General features: G+C 34.7%; 1 protein-coding gene across 7 annotated transcripts; it reads left to right on the forward strand.

Annotated features, from left to right (window-relative positions):
- Positions 1 to 6,830: 6,830 nt before the first annotated feature.
- On the forward strand, positions 6,831 to 15,716 carry LOC114256022 (ranBP2-type zinc finger protein At1g67325). 7 transcript variants are annotated; one of them, XM_082887518.1, is made up of 10 exons: positions 6,831 to 7,198; positions 8,586 to 8,722; positions 9,229 to 9,320; positions 9,969 to 10,084; positions 10,613 to 10,886; positions 11,474 to 11,550; positions 12,026 to 12,050; positions 12,124 to 12,275; positions 15,240 to 15,331; positions 15,437 to 15,716. In XM_082887518.1, the coding sequence occupies exons 4-9, from the start codon at positions 10,043 to 10,045 to the stop codon at positions 15,291 to 15,293; spliced, it is 624 nt and encodes a 207-aa protein (XP_082743644.1). In that variant the 5' UTR covers positions 6,831 to 7,198; positions 8,586 to 8,722; positions 9,229 to 9,320; positions 9,969 to 10,042; the 3' UTR covers positions 15,294 to 15,331; positions 15,437 to 15,716. The 7 variants fall into 7 exon arrangements, with proteins under 7 accessions (XP_082743644.1, XP_082743639.1, XP_082743638.1 ...); XM_082887513.1 differs by lacking the exons at positions 15,240 to 15,331; positions 15,437 to 15,716 and adding an exon at positions 13,351 to 13,587 and having other exon boundaries at positions 8,586 to 8,872; XM_082887512.1 differs by lacking the exons at positions 15,240 to 15,331; positions 15,437 to 15,716 and adding an exon at positions 13,351 to 13,587.
- The last annotated feature ends 1,463 nt before the right edge of the window (positions 15,717 to 17,179 follow it).

Raw genomic sequence — 17,179 nt, forward strand, 5'->3', positions numbered from 1 at the left:
GGTTAACCTTAGGGTTGTGTTTAAGCTTGAGATAGAGCTTGTGCTCAATGGCTTTAACTCTCTTTTGAGGGTTCCTCCTCTCCAAAGCATGATCTCTCTCATGTCTTAAACCATCCTTTGGTTGACACCTCTCTCATTATAGGACAATCATCTTGGACAAACCAACTAAAGAATGCCTTGGTAATGCTAAAATGAGTAAATAAAATGAACCGAGTAAATAAAATGGACCAAGTAAAACATGACGAAGGTAAGCATGTTATGTGTGCATTGCATTGTGTTCAATCGGACTTTATATTGAACACAAGGAAGATTGGTCCATTTCATACTCAAAAGTGATGAAATGAGCCAATCTCCTTTGTCTCCATTGCCTTTGATCATCCTTGATAAGGTAGTGGTTTCGAGTCTTACAAGTTGGATTCTTGGCCATCATGCATAAAAAATGCTTGATTGTGGTTTTGGATCCAATAGTGCCTCTCCTTTGATGTTTTGAGATGATAAGAAGGGGCACAGTACAAACATGTCCTTGGAAAACCTTCATTTTTCCTCTGTTTGTGCTTTGTTGCAGTTTGGTAGTTCAGGACACCAGTGGCCGGCAACAAGCCCTCATGGCCGGCAGGCCACTGGTGCACTCCCCAGCAGTGATTTGGTAAAATGGTGCAGAGAGTTCTTGGAGTAACCCTGCAAACAGAGCCTGTTAAGAGCAAACCGGTGGGCTTTTCGGGGCGAAAAACCGAGCGTATGCATCTTTTACATCCCGGAGCAAAGTAGTAGCAGCATAGTTTAACATGTTAATTACTTAATTTGTATTGATTGTTGTAATAATAAATTAGCTAGAATAGTTAATTAGTTTTATGTTGTAATAATTAGCTCAGCTTAACTTATTCATTCGGACCCTCCTTCGAGAGGGCGCAATGTTGTATTAAGTGTGTGCATGTCTTCCAATCCCACGTCTTTCTCCCTTTTATTTAACCGCTTTTGATGGTTAGATTAGGGACATGTTTCAATTAGCATACCTTATGCTCGCATGCGTGCATCATTCATTTATCTTGCATGCACCGAGGCTTGGCGCATCATTCAAACTGCATTGTATTTCAATACTTATTTGAAAACGTGTTTCACAGCATGTTATCAAGTGTTGCATTCATATGCCATCTTAGATAGCCGAGCCTATTTAATTGCATTATTGCATGTGTTATATTAGGCATTTTGTATAGTTAGGATCATGCATATTTCTAATTGGTTTTTGTTTTGGCTCGGAGTACACTGTAAGTTTTACGCTTTAGCATACTGCATGAGATGTGAGTGTTTCCATGTTTAGCATGCTTGCCATGAGGATATGTACTTACTTGCTTAACTGCATCAATGCCTGTGGATGAAGGCTCGATTACTTGAATTGGGACAATTCATCAAATGTGAGTTTTAAGCCCACTTTGCGAAGTGGCAAATCGTGTTTTAAGCCCACTTGAGGGTGGCAAATCCGCACTTGAGCCCACTTGAGAGTAGCACTTTCAAACCATTTTCGAAAAACAAACATGAGTTGTTTCGTTCCAATTCTTTCGATTTTAGTCTATACTTGTATGTTGTGCGAATCACATAGTGAGTTAGCTAATAACCGGAATAAGGACACATGTGTTTATAAAACAACATATCATGCTTAGTAGAGGCTGATCTTTGATTGAGCGAGCGGGGGTGCTCATTTCAGGACCTTCCCCTCTCGTACCCAAGTTCCCGAGCCAAGGCAACTTTGGTGATGATGGACACGTGGCCTTTGGCACGAGTCAGGGTTTCCTAAATTTCTCAAAAATAAAATATTTAGGTGGTGACTCTGTAATCTGGCAAAGTAGTCCAGTTTTTGTATTATTTGATCTAAAATCTGATTTTCCAAAATGACTTGCCGGATTGGACTCTTTGGTGTTTATCAGTCTCGCATTACACTTTGTGAGATTAGATTCAGAACCGTCACAGGAGTCTGAATTGTAGGAGACCAATTCGCGCCCTCTCTGAAGGAGGGGCGCGCGAAGAAAGTCGGGTCCACAGTTTCTGGCGACTCTGCTGGGAATTTAGAGAACTTGACTCGAACTCATGATATGTTGTTTTATCTACATTTATGTGTTTCATTGCATTGCATTTGCATTGGTACGCCTAAGTCACAGTGTTTGCCATCTGCTATTCCTGAGCAGTTTGCCGAGGCTCACTTGGAAAAGCTTGCCATAAGGCTGACCGGTTGCGGGCTCTGCCACGATGGGAACACAAACCTTGGATCTGGACTACCGCCGTACCGTTTGATCCTCCTTTCACTTCTTGGTATTAGGTACGAGAGGTATATTAGGTGGTCTTGCTGAGGAACCCTTTTTGACCAATTGACCTACTTGCATATCGGAAGCCATAGAGACTGTTCCAAACTAGGACAGGTTGTTCACCTGAATGCAGCATTGTATGAAACTGCATGCGTGCGTAGTGAAACCCTAGCTCCTGACGAAACTAGGACAGGGAAACCCTACCCCATCATAGGGATGTTTTGGCTCTCACTTGCTTGATATATGCTGTTAGGGTGCGTCTCTACAGGGAATATATGTATCAGTTTGAGGATATCAGTTTTCAGGCAGAATTTTGGGGCAGAATTCAGTAGAGAGCACAGTCATTCAGCTATGCTCATATTTGTTCTGGTGAAATCAGGCTGAGAACCTGTCTGTTTTCTTCTTTTAGAAAAGAGTCCTGGAACCCTAGCTTCAGAAGGCTCCGATATCCCCTGGGTACATTGGAGTTGTGTTAATAGACTTTGTTAGGTCAGAGATTTCGTTCAAAGGCAACTAGTGTTTCCATCGCTGAGGCAAGGTAAAGAAAGGCCAGTCAGGGCTCATCAGTTCAACTGATCCGATAGTCACCAGTCACATCACCTTTGTTCAAACTCAGCAGCCCGTGATGGCACAGAGTTCGGACGAAGTTGTGGCCATGATAGCGGCATTAAACTAGGAAATCGCCATGCAGGGTGAGACCAATGCCGAAATGCAATGCCCATCTAGGCATCTGCCACACATCCAGTCTTGAAACCCCAATGATCTTAAACCCATGAACCCACTACTTCTGAGCTAGGGAGCATGATTGAAGATTTGCAAAGAACTATGGTAGATTTAGCCTTTGAAATTTTGGCTCAATCATCGACCACATCACGGGCCAGAAATTTCAATCCAAAAGGCTCCTCAATCTTGGGGCGAGCTGCAATTGAAAAGGGCCAACTCAAAGCCACCTCAGATCTGGGTGGTGGCATGTCAACAACAATCGGGCTCCGCTCTGATATGGTGACCCAATCCCTTGGCCAAGCTGAAGCAAGTGGTACAAATGAAACCGGGCAAGTATTGATCCTTATGCACAACTTCGGTGGACTATCAAGCATTGAAGGCTGGAGGACTGAACAAACAGCAAGTGCTCACAGTTGTTGCAAAAACTGTGGATGACACCTTTGCTACTCATGGTGAGAGCATTCTGAATCAAGGGGTAATCCGGAAGAAGGGCTGTCATACCAGAAACACACCTTTCAGCTCCAATCCTACACTCGGAAGGGATCAGCAAACCCAGTCAGCACCTGACAACCCCTTTGCTGGTGCATCCATAACTCCACAAATCTCAAAGTACCAACCCCGAGGCCAGAGGATCTTCAATCCCTTCTACATGACTTTGTCCAAAGCTTTCCAAATCCTCGTTGGGCAAGGCCACCTCAAACCCCTTAAACCTCGGCCTCTCCCGAATCCCCTTCCAGCTAAGCATGATGCTACCAAGTACTGTGCCTTCCATCAACAAACCAGTCATGACACTAACAGTTGTTTTCGTCTTCGCCAAGAAATACAAGATTTGATTAACAATGAGGTCATCGTCGCACCAGGCTCTGCATAGTCTATCGTCATTGGATCAATGAACTTGGGGGATAATGTGATTATGTGATCGGGGGATGAACCACCTGCTAATGGCGCTCAGTTTACTCTAGATTTAGGGATGGCACGCACTGTTTTGAGCAATGTGCAAATGCTGTTTACTTTACTTTCTGACTTGGGTATTGGGTTAGTCTTGTTGTGCTATATTGAGTTAGTCTTTTTGTGCTGAGTCAGTTGAGTCTGTCTTGTTGTATCGAGTTAGTCCTGTTGTGTTGGAGTTAGGTGATTTCGGGGGTGTTACCTCGGACATCACTTGCTTGTTTTGTGTTTGTCTTTTACACTCTTTCTTTTGAGTTTGTTTCTGCCTTTGAGCTAGTTGTGCCAGAAGATCTGAATGAAACGATAATGCATTTTCACCTACTTTTTTGTGCCTTGAAACCATTGCATTGACCTAAGTTTTTCAAAAACTTTTCTAACACTATGATGAAAACAAAGGGGGGAATTCCTTGGGATTTGCAAAAATTTGATCAATTGAGAGGAAGAGAGGCATTCTAAGCCCTTAATGAATGAGATCATGCATGTTAATGTAAGTACTGAGAAGGATCCTGTCTTGATCCAGAATGGTTCTACATTGTCTTTAGTGCGAGCAACTAGTCGTTTTTTTAAAAGATTTCAAAAAATATTTTGTGTAGTTCTGCGAATACATGCATGGAATTGATCTTGAGATTGTGTAGCATAGGATCACTCTCAGCCTCGAGACTTGACCCCCTTGCTTTCAAACCTTGAACTTTAACTCATAGTGTTCAACGATCAATCACAACATAAGGTTTGTATGGCCGGATTGGAAGCAACCCTTGAACTAGGGGCAAGAATGTCTGATGTTGCAAAGCTCAATCAAAAGTAGCCCTTGAACTAGGGGCAAAAAATGTCAGATGTGCTCAAAGATTCAAAAGATCGGTCATTCTGCAAACCAATAAAGACTGGCAAGAAAGCCAAATTCCAACAACTGGAAGAAGAAAATTTATTGTTGAAGGACAATCAAGTTCCTCTCCATAACACTAGGGGCAAATTCAAACTCGATTGGATGGGATCCTACATCATCAGCAAACAGCAGCCATTCTCCTAGATTCAGATGGCTTAGAGATCCTATAGCCAATCAACATGGACAAAGTTAAACATTTTTATCTTTGAGAGGCTCACTGGCACTACTACAAAAATAGTTAAAGATCACACTTTAACAAAAAAAAAGATCTCACTTTTATTGGAAGTGTGATAAAAAAAATTAGATTGATATTTTAATCACACTTTATTTGATTGAGTGTGATAATATTTATTTTTTATGTCACTTTTCAATTAAGTGTGATTATATATATATATTTTTAATCACACCTTCTAATTAAAGTGTGATTATATATACACTACTACTTTTTAATCACACTTTTTAAACAAGTGTGATTATATATATATTTTTTAATCACACATTCTAATTAAAGTGTGATTATTTATATATTTTTTAATTACACTTTCTAATTAAAGTGTGATTATATATACACTACTACTTTTTAATCACACTTTTTAAATAAGTGTGATTATATATATATTTTTTAATCACACATTCTAATTAAAGTGTGATTATTTATATATATTTTTAATCACACATTCTAATTAAAGTGTGATTATATATACACTATTACTTTTTAATCACACTTTTTAACTAAGTGTGATTATTTATATATTTTTTAATCACACATTCTAATTAAAGTGTGATTATTTATATATTTTTTAATCACACAATGTAATTAAAATGTGATTATATATACATTACTACTTTTTAATCACACTTTTTAAATAAGTGTGATTATATATATATATATATATATATTTAATCACACTTCTTAAATAGGTGTGATTGTATAAAATATTTCAAATTGGTTTTTATATAAAATATAAAATTTCCAAATTTTTAATCACACTTAATCTAATTTAGTGTGATAATATTTATTTTTTATGTCACTTTCTAATTAAATGTGACTATATATATATATATATATATATATAGGGTAAATTACACTGATATCCCCTAAGATTTATGTTTATTACAATTCCCCCTTCACGTTTAGGAATTACATCTCCCTCCCTGAGGTTTAAAGTTTCATTACAAATTCCCCCCTTAGCAATTTAATTTTTTTAAATACTAATTTTGCCCTTACTGGGTAAATTACATTGACACCCCTTACATTTTAGAAATTACAATCTCCTCCCTAAGGTTTAAAGTAGTATTACTAATTTCCCCCTCGGTTAGTATTAGTTGGAAAAAAAATTCATTGAAAAAAAATTAATTGGAAAAAAAATTATTTGGAAAAAAATTAATTGAAAAAAAATTTATTACAAAAGTAGTTAAAGATCACACTTTGACAAAAAAAAAAGATCTCACTTTTATTGGAAGTGTGATAAAAAAAATTAGATTGATATTTTAATCACACTTAATTTAATTGAGTATGATAATATTTATTTTTTATGTCACTTTTCAATTAAGTGTGATTATATATATATTTTTTAATCACACTTTCTAATTAAAGTATGCTTATATATACACTACTACTTTTTAATCACACTTTTTAAACAAGTGTGATTATATATATATATATATATATATTTTAATCACACATTCTAATTAAAGTGTGATTATTTATATATTTTTTAATCACACCTTCTAATTAAAGTGTGATTATATATACACTACTACTTTTTAATCACACTTTTTAAATAAGTGTGATTATATATATATATATGTTTTAATCGCACATTTTAATTAAAGTGTGATTATTTATATATTTTTTAATTATACATTCTAATTAAAAAATAAGTATGGGTTTTAATCACACTCCCTAAATAAGTATGGTTGTATAAAATATTTCAATTTAATTTTTATATAAAATATATAATTCCCAAAACCCTTTCACTTTCTCTCCATCGTACCATCTCCTCTCTCTCTCTCTCTCTCTCTCTCAGGTCTCTGCAAAAACTCTTCAAACCCCTACCCTCTCTCTCCATCAGACGCCAAATCCCAAACCCTCCTCTCTTTCTTTTGCAAAAACTCTTCAAAACCCTCACTCTCTTTCTTCTTTAGACCCCAAATCCCAAACCCAAACCCCAACCGGCATAACAATGAGTGAGAAGGAGAAGATGGACAAAGAAAATACACACAGACAAAGCTCTGAACCAGAAGAAAAGAACAAAGAAAGAGAAGTAACGACGGAGAGAGAAGATGGCCGAAAGGAGACAGAAGAGACGAATGCACGCAAAGAACACTTCCACCCTTCAACCAGGTTTGTAGATTCAAACTAGGGTTTTGATTTGGGGATTTTCACTAAAAAATCAAGGTTTTGATTGAACAATTCCAAAATTATGTAAAATTAGTGAACCTTAAGGAACTCTAGTTTCTTGAATTAATTCTGAAAGCATGTGATTATATTGTTTTAGATTGTGAATTTTTCTCTTTTTTTATAAACTTCTTGAATCTGAGTTGGGAAAAATATCTTCAATGTCAATTGCTTATTGTGAAATTGGGTTCTTTAATGGGTTGAACACAAATTTTTTTTTTATTTTTTTTTAAATTTGTTATTCTAAAACAATTGATGTTCTGTTACAAAAATTAGGATACTTTAACTTAGTTGTGATTGTATAAAAAAAATTTATAAAAAAAAAATTATTGAATCTAAAATTAGAGAACCCTAAGGGAATTCCAAGTTCTTGAACTAATTTTGAAAGCATGTGATTGTATAAAAATTAGTTTCTTGAATTAATTTTTTTTTTCTTTGGTTTAAGTTCATTTTAATTTGCAGCGAGTTGAAAAATTAGCTTAAGTGGTTAATGCATGTTAGTTGAAAATTCTGCTTCAATAGTTCTTGCTTATGAGTACATAATTTATTTGCTACTAATTTTCTTCACAAATCTCTGTCTCTCAAATTATTATTTTTGTTGTGAAATTATTATGTTTCTTATTTTCATTTGGACTTGGACAATTAGGAATTTAGATTATTGCCATTGATTGATTGTTGTAGCTCCATTTAAAAAAATAAATTGGTACAGACACACTTTGGTTATACCTTAATGGGACAGTTGTTTTGGATAAAACTAAAACCTATATCACAAGTATTCTTGAAAGGGAAGATATGTACATTTAACAATATTTACTTGCTCTACATCTCTGATCTATTAAAAAGTTTAGCAATGAAACTCAAATCCATTTGCCTGGACTCAGCTAATAGTGTCCTTTCTCCTCATTATCTAATGTTATTCTCCATGAAGTCAGCCTGTGTATTTGTAACCACTTGATACATTCTCTTTTTTCAAGTTCTCTATTCTTTCTTTTTTTAAAGCTTTGCATTAATAAATAGGTGGGGATTGTTGGAAAAATGCTTAAGCTCCAGACCTAAAAACCACTTCATAAGCATGTGGTGGTTGTAAAACAGAGTGAGTGAGGAATGTCTAAAGATGAAATTTCATGGTCAAATTCAACTTTGTCTGCTTGGCTGACTATATCATAAATGTTCATATTGTCACTTCTTTTAGCTCTCAACTAGGTAGATGAAAAATGTTTATCTTTAGCAAATTTCTTTTTTCTTTAAAATTTACAGAGATATGGAAGCCTTTTCTTATAATAATGTTTTCTTTTCTATTATTTTTCTTACTTGGTTTCTTGTGGTTTAACAGGTCATAGGGAATTACTAGTTTCAATTCGTTTCAACAAACCTGGATGGCAATGGTCAGGATGCTTTTTACCAGATCATCTGAGTGATACTCAGGTGAAAATGCAGAATCATGTTTCTGGTGCAGTCAGTATGATACGTGTAAGTACCACATTATGTTGAATTAGCATGTGGATCATTGGAAACAGTGAGTAGAAGCTCAACGATGAAGAGATGCAGATCTGCTCTCTCTTCGATCAGATATGTTCTCTCTCTCTCTCTCTCTCTCTCTCTCTACAATCTGCTAACATGGTAATATCAGATCTGCTTTGTCTCTCTCTAGTCCATTATTTTGCCTTTTTTTGAAATCTCATTTTGACATTTCTTGCTTTCTAACTCTTCTAATAATCATTTTGGTGTAGTTCCCATGTAAATTGATAAACTTGCATCTTGGTATGTTTTCTGAGTTTCCTTGTTTTTCAAGCTGCTACACATGGGTGGTCCTATTATTATTATTCCCCCTTTTTGTTCAAAAATGTAGCTAGAATCATGTGTAGACACAGAATCATGTGTAGACTGAATACCACTTTGATTTTATGCAGTTGAATCCATTGATTGTCTTTTTAAGTTGTTTATTTATTTATTTTTTTTTAATTTTTTTATTTCAGATGAAGCATGCTGCATTGATGTGGAAATCCTATCAAGGTGCCTGGAAGCAGAGTTGACAGTTTGTTGCTGCTCTTTCAGCAGAGACAAAGAGGTTATATATGTTGACATTAAATACATGTTTAGTACGAAAATACACAAAACATTGCTCTTATAACCACCACTTATGGGTTCAGCCTTATAGAAATTAACAAATAAATTATGTGTTCTCCCCTTTGTATGCATATATGTATCCATTTGTGCTAAATGATGTATAGATATATGTGTTCTCCCCTTTGTACTGCTAAGTTGATATAATTTCTCTTTTTGGAGGGGGGGTTGGGGGAATTTGTTTCAAGAATTTTGGATAGTGGGCAGAGATATGCCAAGAGGTAATGAATTTGTTCACTAATTTTTAATTTCTCACGTTTCTAAATCTATTAAGACATGATGTGATTTGGTGTTGGAAATTAGTGAATAATTGTAGCTTTTAATTGTTTTATTAACAAAACAATTGATGTGTTCTAATTGATGTTTTGATGCTGATCCAAACGCAAGTAAAAGCTTTGTTTGTGCACATAATCTTTTCATGTTTTTTGCTTAGGTCCATGTGGTGCATGTTATCATGCTTTGTGAAATTGACTCCTGAAAGATGGAATAATTATCAAATTTTTTTTACTCCTTATATCAATAATTGGCTCTGATATATATCATTTCAGAAGTTATGATTGCGACCCATTTGTTAATTCCTTTATGTTTGTAGGCAGTTGCAAGGAAGATGACTGGACCTGCCCTAGCTGTGGAAATGTCAAATTTTCATTTAGGACGACTTGCAATATGCACAACCGTACTCAATCGAGGCCAGCAGATTACAACTCAGTAAGATCTGAAATTCGATGTGATATTAACCACTCATGAATCAGTTAACTCACTTAAAGTTCCTTATAGGAGTTGTGTAGAGATTCATGTTATAATATGCATGTGTCATTTTTGATAAGTACTTTAATTTTGCATATTTATCCAGATCTGTTATTTAATAGGCAACTTAATGCTTTCACAGTGGTCTTTGTAAGATTAAAAGTTCTCTTTTAAGTCACAATGGCAGACATTTTAATTATATGTGTGAACATTACCCTGAACGTATTTATGAGGTCTTTTAGTTATATCTGGCTTGTTGGTTGCTTTAATTCTCATTAATGTCCTGTCTGGTCGAAGTTTTCATTTTATCAGCTCTTTAGTCTGTATGTACTTTCATCACATCATCCTTGCTTGCCATCTTCATTTTGCTTTATCATGGTTGATCAACATGGTTCATGGTTTGGTGGTGTTTTGCAGCTAATTTATTTTTTCTGTCTACTATATTATTGAATTCTTTAAACCAATTTTTTTTTTCTTCTTATCTTTCAGAAATCTGCTGCAAAACCCATACAACCCATGCATGTCTACTCATCCTCAGCTCCCTATATAGGCTCTGGTGCACCCTCCTCGATGTATATGGGTGTGCCACCTTATGGATCTTCTCTCTTCAATGGATCATCTATGTCTCCTTATGATGTTCCATTTTCTGGGGGTTCTGCCTATCCTTACAACTACGGCAGCCGCCTTTCTGGAGGCAGCCCGTATAGACCCCTGCATATAGCTTGTCCAACACCTTATTCTAGTGGATCTATGATAGGAAATGGTATGTGTTTCTCTTGTGCTTCTTATTGGTTGCATGATTTAAAAAAAAAAAAAAAAATTCTATAAAGCCTGTTTTCGTTGTATCAGTTTCTAATTACCTTTTTTATTCCCCTTACTGGTTAACTATTCTGTCATTATGTATCCCTTTATCTACTCTACTTTTTTCCTTAGAGGTAACTTTTGTGAATCTTTATCTCTTTTTATAGGCTTCATAGGAGAGCTCTATATTGGTGTAGGCCTGTGATTAGTTATGTATGCTTTTTGGTAAATAGAGATTTTTAATGTAGTTTATTTTATTTAGAAAAACCTGCACCCCTATACCCATCCACCCACATACGTGAGAAAAAGGTGATTTTTAGTATTAGAAATTTTTTACGGTTTATTGAGCATATAAAGATATGATAATCGGCTTATGATTCTTGAAGGCTGGTGCATTCTACAGTCTTACTTATTCAGTATCTTCAGCTGATGCCCATTTGGTCTCTTTTTTTTTTTTTCTTTTTTTTTTTTGATTTGCATTTGGCTTTTGTTTTGGTGTAGCATTTATGAGGTTGTGTTTTTATTTATTGTTATTTTTGTTTGTTTTAGGCAGGATGTACGGTATGCCACCCCTGATGGACTGCTATGGCTTGGGTATGGGTATGGCCATGGGCCATGCTGACATGGTATGTGCAAAATGCCCATGTCTAGAGCTGTTTACTAATTAATTTATTTGCAAGGAAGCATAGTACTACAGAATAACGTACATGATGCCCGCATAATCATGTTTAAGTTCACAAATATTTTCAAAACCTTACTCTTTCTCTATGTGATGGTTTGGGAAAATTTTCTCTGAACTCCTCTCCTTCTCTACCTAGGTTCCCATTATTTGTTTTGGTACATGAATTATTGAAAGCGCTCTCACCTCTTAGTATATTTTCTTGTATTAGATGTTTGGTGGAGCGAGCTCATGACTGAATTTTTTTCTGTCGGGCCCAAGGCCTGGATTTTTTCCAAATGATAAATATCAAAAGAAAGGTGCAGATTTTGCCATATCTAGGCTGTTTTTGAACTTCTGACCAATGATTTGACTTGATGCTATCTCTTTATGTACTAACTTGTATCTCTGTGTCTTCGAACATTACTTTGTTGAATATGCAGGCTGCGAAATCTGATTCCAATTCTAGTAAGTCCTTTTAAACCTTCCTTGTGGTTGGCTGCAATTTCTTAGCACGATACTTATAGAACTCGTCTTTCAGAACATAAGATGCTCGATGGGAGCTGGAAGTGTGAGAAATGCAATAACATAAACTACCCTTTTAGGACCAAATGTAACAGACAAAACTGTGGGGCCGATAAACCATCTGAGGGACAAAAATCCCCTTCAGAACCAGCAGATGAAAACGATCAGGTCTGTCATGAGATACATTTACTTACTATATCCATTTGTTGCTTGAAATTTCCATTAAGATTGTTAACCATCTATGTGTATAGCACAAACAAAAAAAGTATTAAAGTTCACGATATATCTTTAGTTAATGATCTTTTGGTGGAACTACTATTTTCCCCTCTTGCTCGTCTTGGTTAGATCTTGTAGTGGTTGCATCTGTGATTTTCCTATTTTGATATTTGCTGCTTCTACCTCCTTGAGCATTTATTAATTTTGCAATTGTCTAATTTTTCAGTGAGTTCTATAGGAAATGTTTGTGGGTTGAGAAAGGTCCAGAGTCGGCGTCGTCCAGCTATGCTCATTATGGGTGTCTGAAAGTCAGTCATGTCGTCGTATTGCCACACTTGTCAAGTTTATTCTTCCTTCTCATGATTTGTGTCGAGGTGTATTAATAAACTGGGATTTGGTATTTTTGGTCTAGTATGAATCTTTATTCATATTATGCATTGTTTCTACCAGTTTTGTCTGGTAAGAATTTTAAGGGAGGTTATCATTACTTTTTAGGACAGGATTTTGCCTATCCGTTTTAATGGGTTTGTTGACAAATATGCATAACATTGAGCTGTGTATGCTATATATAAACTATATATAAGTGTAGGTCTTAACTGCATTCTTCCTCTTTCAGGATTGTAATTAGGTATCTGTATCTTACAAAATTTGGGGACTAGGAAAGTGTAGTCAGTCAACTAAGTTGGGGTTTGACAATTGTTTTTTTTTTTGGTAGTTTTTTTTCCTCCCTTTTTTTGCTGGATATAGAAATAATGGAGATAGATATCGAGTTGGACTTTGGATGTCGAGAGTAGTGTATATTCCAACTTTATAGCAAGGATGTAGTAATAGAACCAGATGCCCTTGATTATTGAAATATTGCACTACTTGAACAATTCTAACATGAAAAATTGATGGGAAATTGATGTGAAAACCGTGCTTCTTAGATAGCCAATTTAATGTCAACTAAATCAATCAGTTCTCTAGTCACCTCAAGTAAGAATTTTGGTTCTTGATGAAGCCATTGCTTCAATTGATTCACCTACAGATAATCTTATCCAGAAGATCATCTGAACAGAGTTTAGGGACTGCACTGTGTGCACTATTGCTCATCGTATCCCAACTGTTATTGACAGCGATCTAGTTCTGGTCCTCAGTGATGGTGCGTACACTAATACTTCCCATTTCTTCTTCCATTTAGTGGACATAAGTGTTGCTGCAATCTGTAGAAATTTTTCCTAAGAATTTTAGTATAATCTGCATTTGGTAATGTTATTAATTTTCATGAGTATCCAAAAAAAATTCATTTCTTTTTCTTTTAATCTTTTGACAAGATAAATTAAATTAGTAAAAGGCTCTAGAAGAGGAAGCCGCCCTTGTAGATCTGTAGGAACAATATCAACACCCACAACTCTATAGATATGTTACGATGAATAATTCCCTGACTCTGCATCTTCTTTTTCACTAGTAACACCTACTAACCACAATGTGTTTGCATTGAATAAAATTTTCCAAGATTCATCAAATTTTTTTGATGTTCTTGAAATGATGGAAACTCGAGGAGATTATGGTATACAAGAGTATATATCTAATCTTGATCCTCAGGATATGCAGGTGAATATGTATCTTGATTAAGAGTTAACTTTTAGAATGTAAATAAGGGTTTGAGAGAGTTGTTGGTCTTCGAAGTCAAAGTCTTAGGTTTGATATTTTACACTGTAAAAATATTAGAGAGTTTTGCTTCTCATTTCTCAACTTTACTATGATGGTGTGGCAAGTATTATCTAAAAATGATTCTCTCTCTTTGGCTCACGGTAATTGCTGGAAGTTGAATGAAGGCTGTTGCTTCTTGATCCTCTTGTGACTTGTCCCATCAAATTTATTAACATAATGTTTCTACAACTCCAAGGTTGTTTGTACAGTCAATCTTTATTTTTATTTTCATCTCTCTCTCTGAAGTATCTAAGTATCAAATTCATTTATAAGTCATTCCATTACAATTCTGTTTTCATTTTTCTTTTCCCTTTTCACTTCTATGAATTTATGCATTTGAAATACCTAGAATTTATTAGATTTGAAATCAAGCTTTGTCTGTTGATGAGATCATAAAAGGGATGGCGTCATTGGGCCTTAGGTAGATATGTTATTGGGTGCTACTACTTATCTTGGGGATTTGACCGTGGCTTAAAGAACTCATTTTGGAACAAAATAAACTTCAAGTTAGGAAGTTGTGTAAATGAGAAGTTTGGCAATGCTGATGCATATGTGCACTTCAAACTGTCTTTGAAACAAATTTAATACCTATGATGTTTCATGTTAAGATGTTTGTTTTGTGTCCCCACGTCTAATGTGTCCAATTCCTCCAGCTTATCTGACATGTGTTCAGGGCATGTTCATGTCTAACAAGTGTCCGACATCGTGACCGCCATAGCGGTGTCCATGCTTCATAGGCTAAGAAGCACGGCATAAACACTACATAGATGTGTCGACAGGAATATTATCAGACAATGTCGGACATGACACGTGGATGACACACAAAAATATATAGATTTGAATATTTATTATATATTATATATAGTGTAAGCAATTATTATATGTTATGTATATGAATATTTAATTATTTTTTTACAACAAAATGCAATGCAACACTAATTTTCAAAGTCTGAAGGATGAGAATAGGCATAAATTTATATATATATTTTTTTATCATTATATTCCAAATTATTTTATTCTCTCCCTCTCTCTCCCTCTCTCTCTCTCTATGCATATGTCTGTGTTACTCTTGGGAAACTGAAAGCTTTGTGATTGGGTATTTTTGGCTGTTCATGTGGATGTTCTAAATTCTTATGTGATTATGATATCCATTTTGCACAACTTCCCCACCCTAGTTTACATGATAGAACTCTCATAACTGGTTTGAATATCTGTTTGTTTCAGGATCCCTGCTTCTACACTTGCTTCTCACCCATTGGTGCTAACAGCTCTCTCTAGCTTGAATTCTGATATCCTTTCAGAGGCATCCGTGAATGGTACAATGATTGACACAAACTAATTTTTATATATGGTCGCACTATGATAGATTTTTCAACCATTCAAGTTTAATGAAGTTGTGTTAATGGAATTGGATGATTCAGTTATATAATCATCATTTTGGTGAAGATGATTGATGACTTGATGAAGCTGAAGAGAGCTATGGATGAAGTTTTTTTCAGAGAATTTGGAGAGCACACTGAATATTATTATTTTTATGATTTTGTATTGTCATATTGTATTTAAAGGGGTTTTATAAGTTTTATAAGTTTTTTCATTTTTTAATATATGTAAGCACAGATAATTTTTTTTATTTAATTCCTTTGTATATAGTTTTGAATATTTAATTTCCATTTATGAAATATATGACGTTATTCTATTCAATATGTGGTTATGATTTAAAATATAGTATATAGTGTGTATTACATTATTCAAATGTGCATACAAAAATAATATTGATTATTTTTCAAATATGTAGCACCTTTTTTTTATCACAGATTTTATTAGTTATTAATCACACTTAAAAAATGTGATCTAAATGTTATTAATCACACTTAAAAGATGTGATGTAAATATTTTTAATCACACTTAAAAGGTGTGATCTAAATGTTATTAATCACACTTAAAAAGTGTGATTAAAAATGATCATTTTTAATCACACTTCCAAAGATCACACTTAAAAGGTGTGATCAAAATATTTTTAATCACACTTAAAAGGTGTGATCTAAAGTTTTTAATCACACTTAAAAGGTGTGATCTAAATATTTTTAACCACACTTAAAAGGTGTGATCTAAATATTTTTAATCACATTTAAAAGGTGTGATCTAAATGTTTTTAATCACACTTAAAAGGTGTGATCTAAATATTATTAATCACACTTAAAAGGTGTGATAAAAGCATTTTTTAATGACACTTAAAAAGTGTGATTAAAAATCACCATTTTTAATCACACTCCTAAAGACCACACTTTAATAAAACTTAAAAGGTGTGATTAAAAAACATACATCACACCAAAAAAGTGTGATCTTTATCTATATTTGTAGTAGTGTGGGCCGAAAACGCAGAAGGGCGGCCCAGACAAAAGTTAAAGCAAGAAAAAAGAGAAAAAGAAAAAGGACAAGAATGAAAAAACTGAAAAAGAGAAAAAGAAAAAGAAAAAGAAAAAAAGAAAAGAAAAGGAGAAAGAAAAAAATGAAAAGAAAAAGATGAAAAGAAAAGAAAAGAGAACAAAAGAAATGAAAAGAAAAGAAAAACAGAGCTCGCAAGGTTGAAAACCTAGAAGGGCGGCCTTGGCCAAAGTTAGAGCACAAAAGGAGAGTGTCAACACCCAAGTGAACCTTAACCCGGAACTACGTCAGACCTGATTTTCATGTTTGGGATACGTAGGCAACTTCATCTTAAAGTTCAGCCCCAACCATTTTCAGCCTGCTTAGCTCATCCATGTTGATTGGTTTATTCTTGTTCAACTCAGCTATCTTGTCCATGTGAAGTGGCTCATCTTCATGATCATCTTCGTTCAGACTCAGTTGTCCTACTCTGTTAGAAGATTCAGATGTAAGACAAATCAAGTTCAGATCTGAGGTTGTGCATCTCAAGAGTAAATTCTATGTTGGTCAAGCAATGGTCGTTTGCAAAAACAATTTTGATAATTTTTAATAAGGTTGACTAATTTTCTCAAAAATTATTCCATTTTTTCCAAAACTGGACCATTTCTTAGATCCAAAAAAAGAAAATTTTCAGTGCTCACAACCTGAGCTGCATGATTTCAAATCAGAAAATTGAACAAGTATGTTAATCTAACTCTCATCTTGGTCAAAATTGTTTTAGCAAAAAGCCAAAAATAAAA

The sequence above is a fragment of the Camellia sinensis genome, chromosome 9 (assembly GCF_055761805.1).
Source record: "Camellia sinensis isolate YWXY chromosome 9, ASM5576180v1, whole genome shotgun sequence".
Lineage (NCBI taxonomy): Eukaryota > Viridiplantae > Streptophyta > Magnoliopsida > Ericales > Theaceae > Camellia > Camellia sinensis.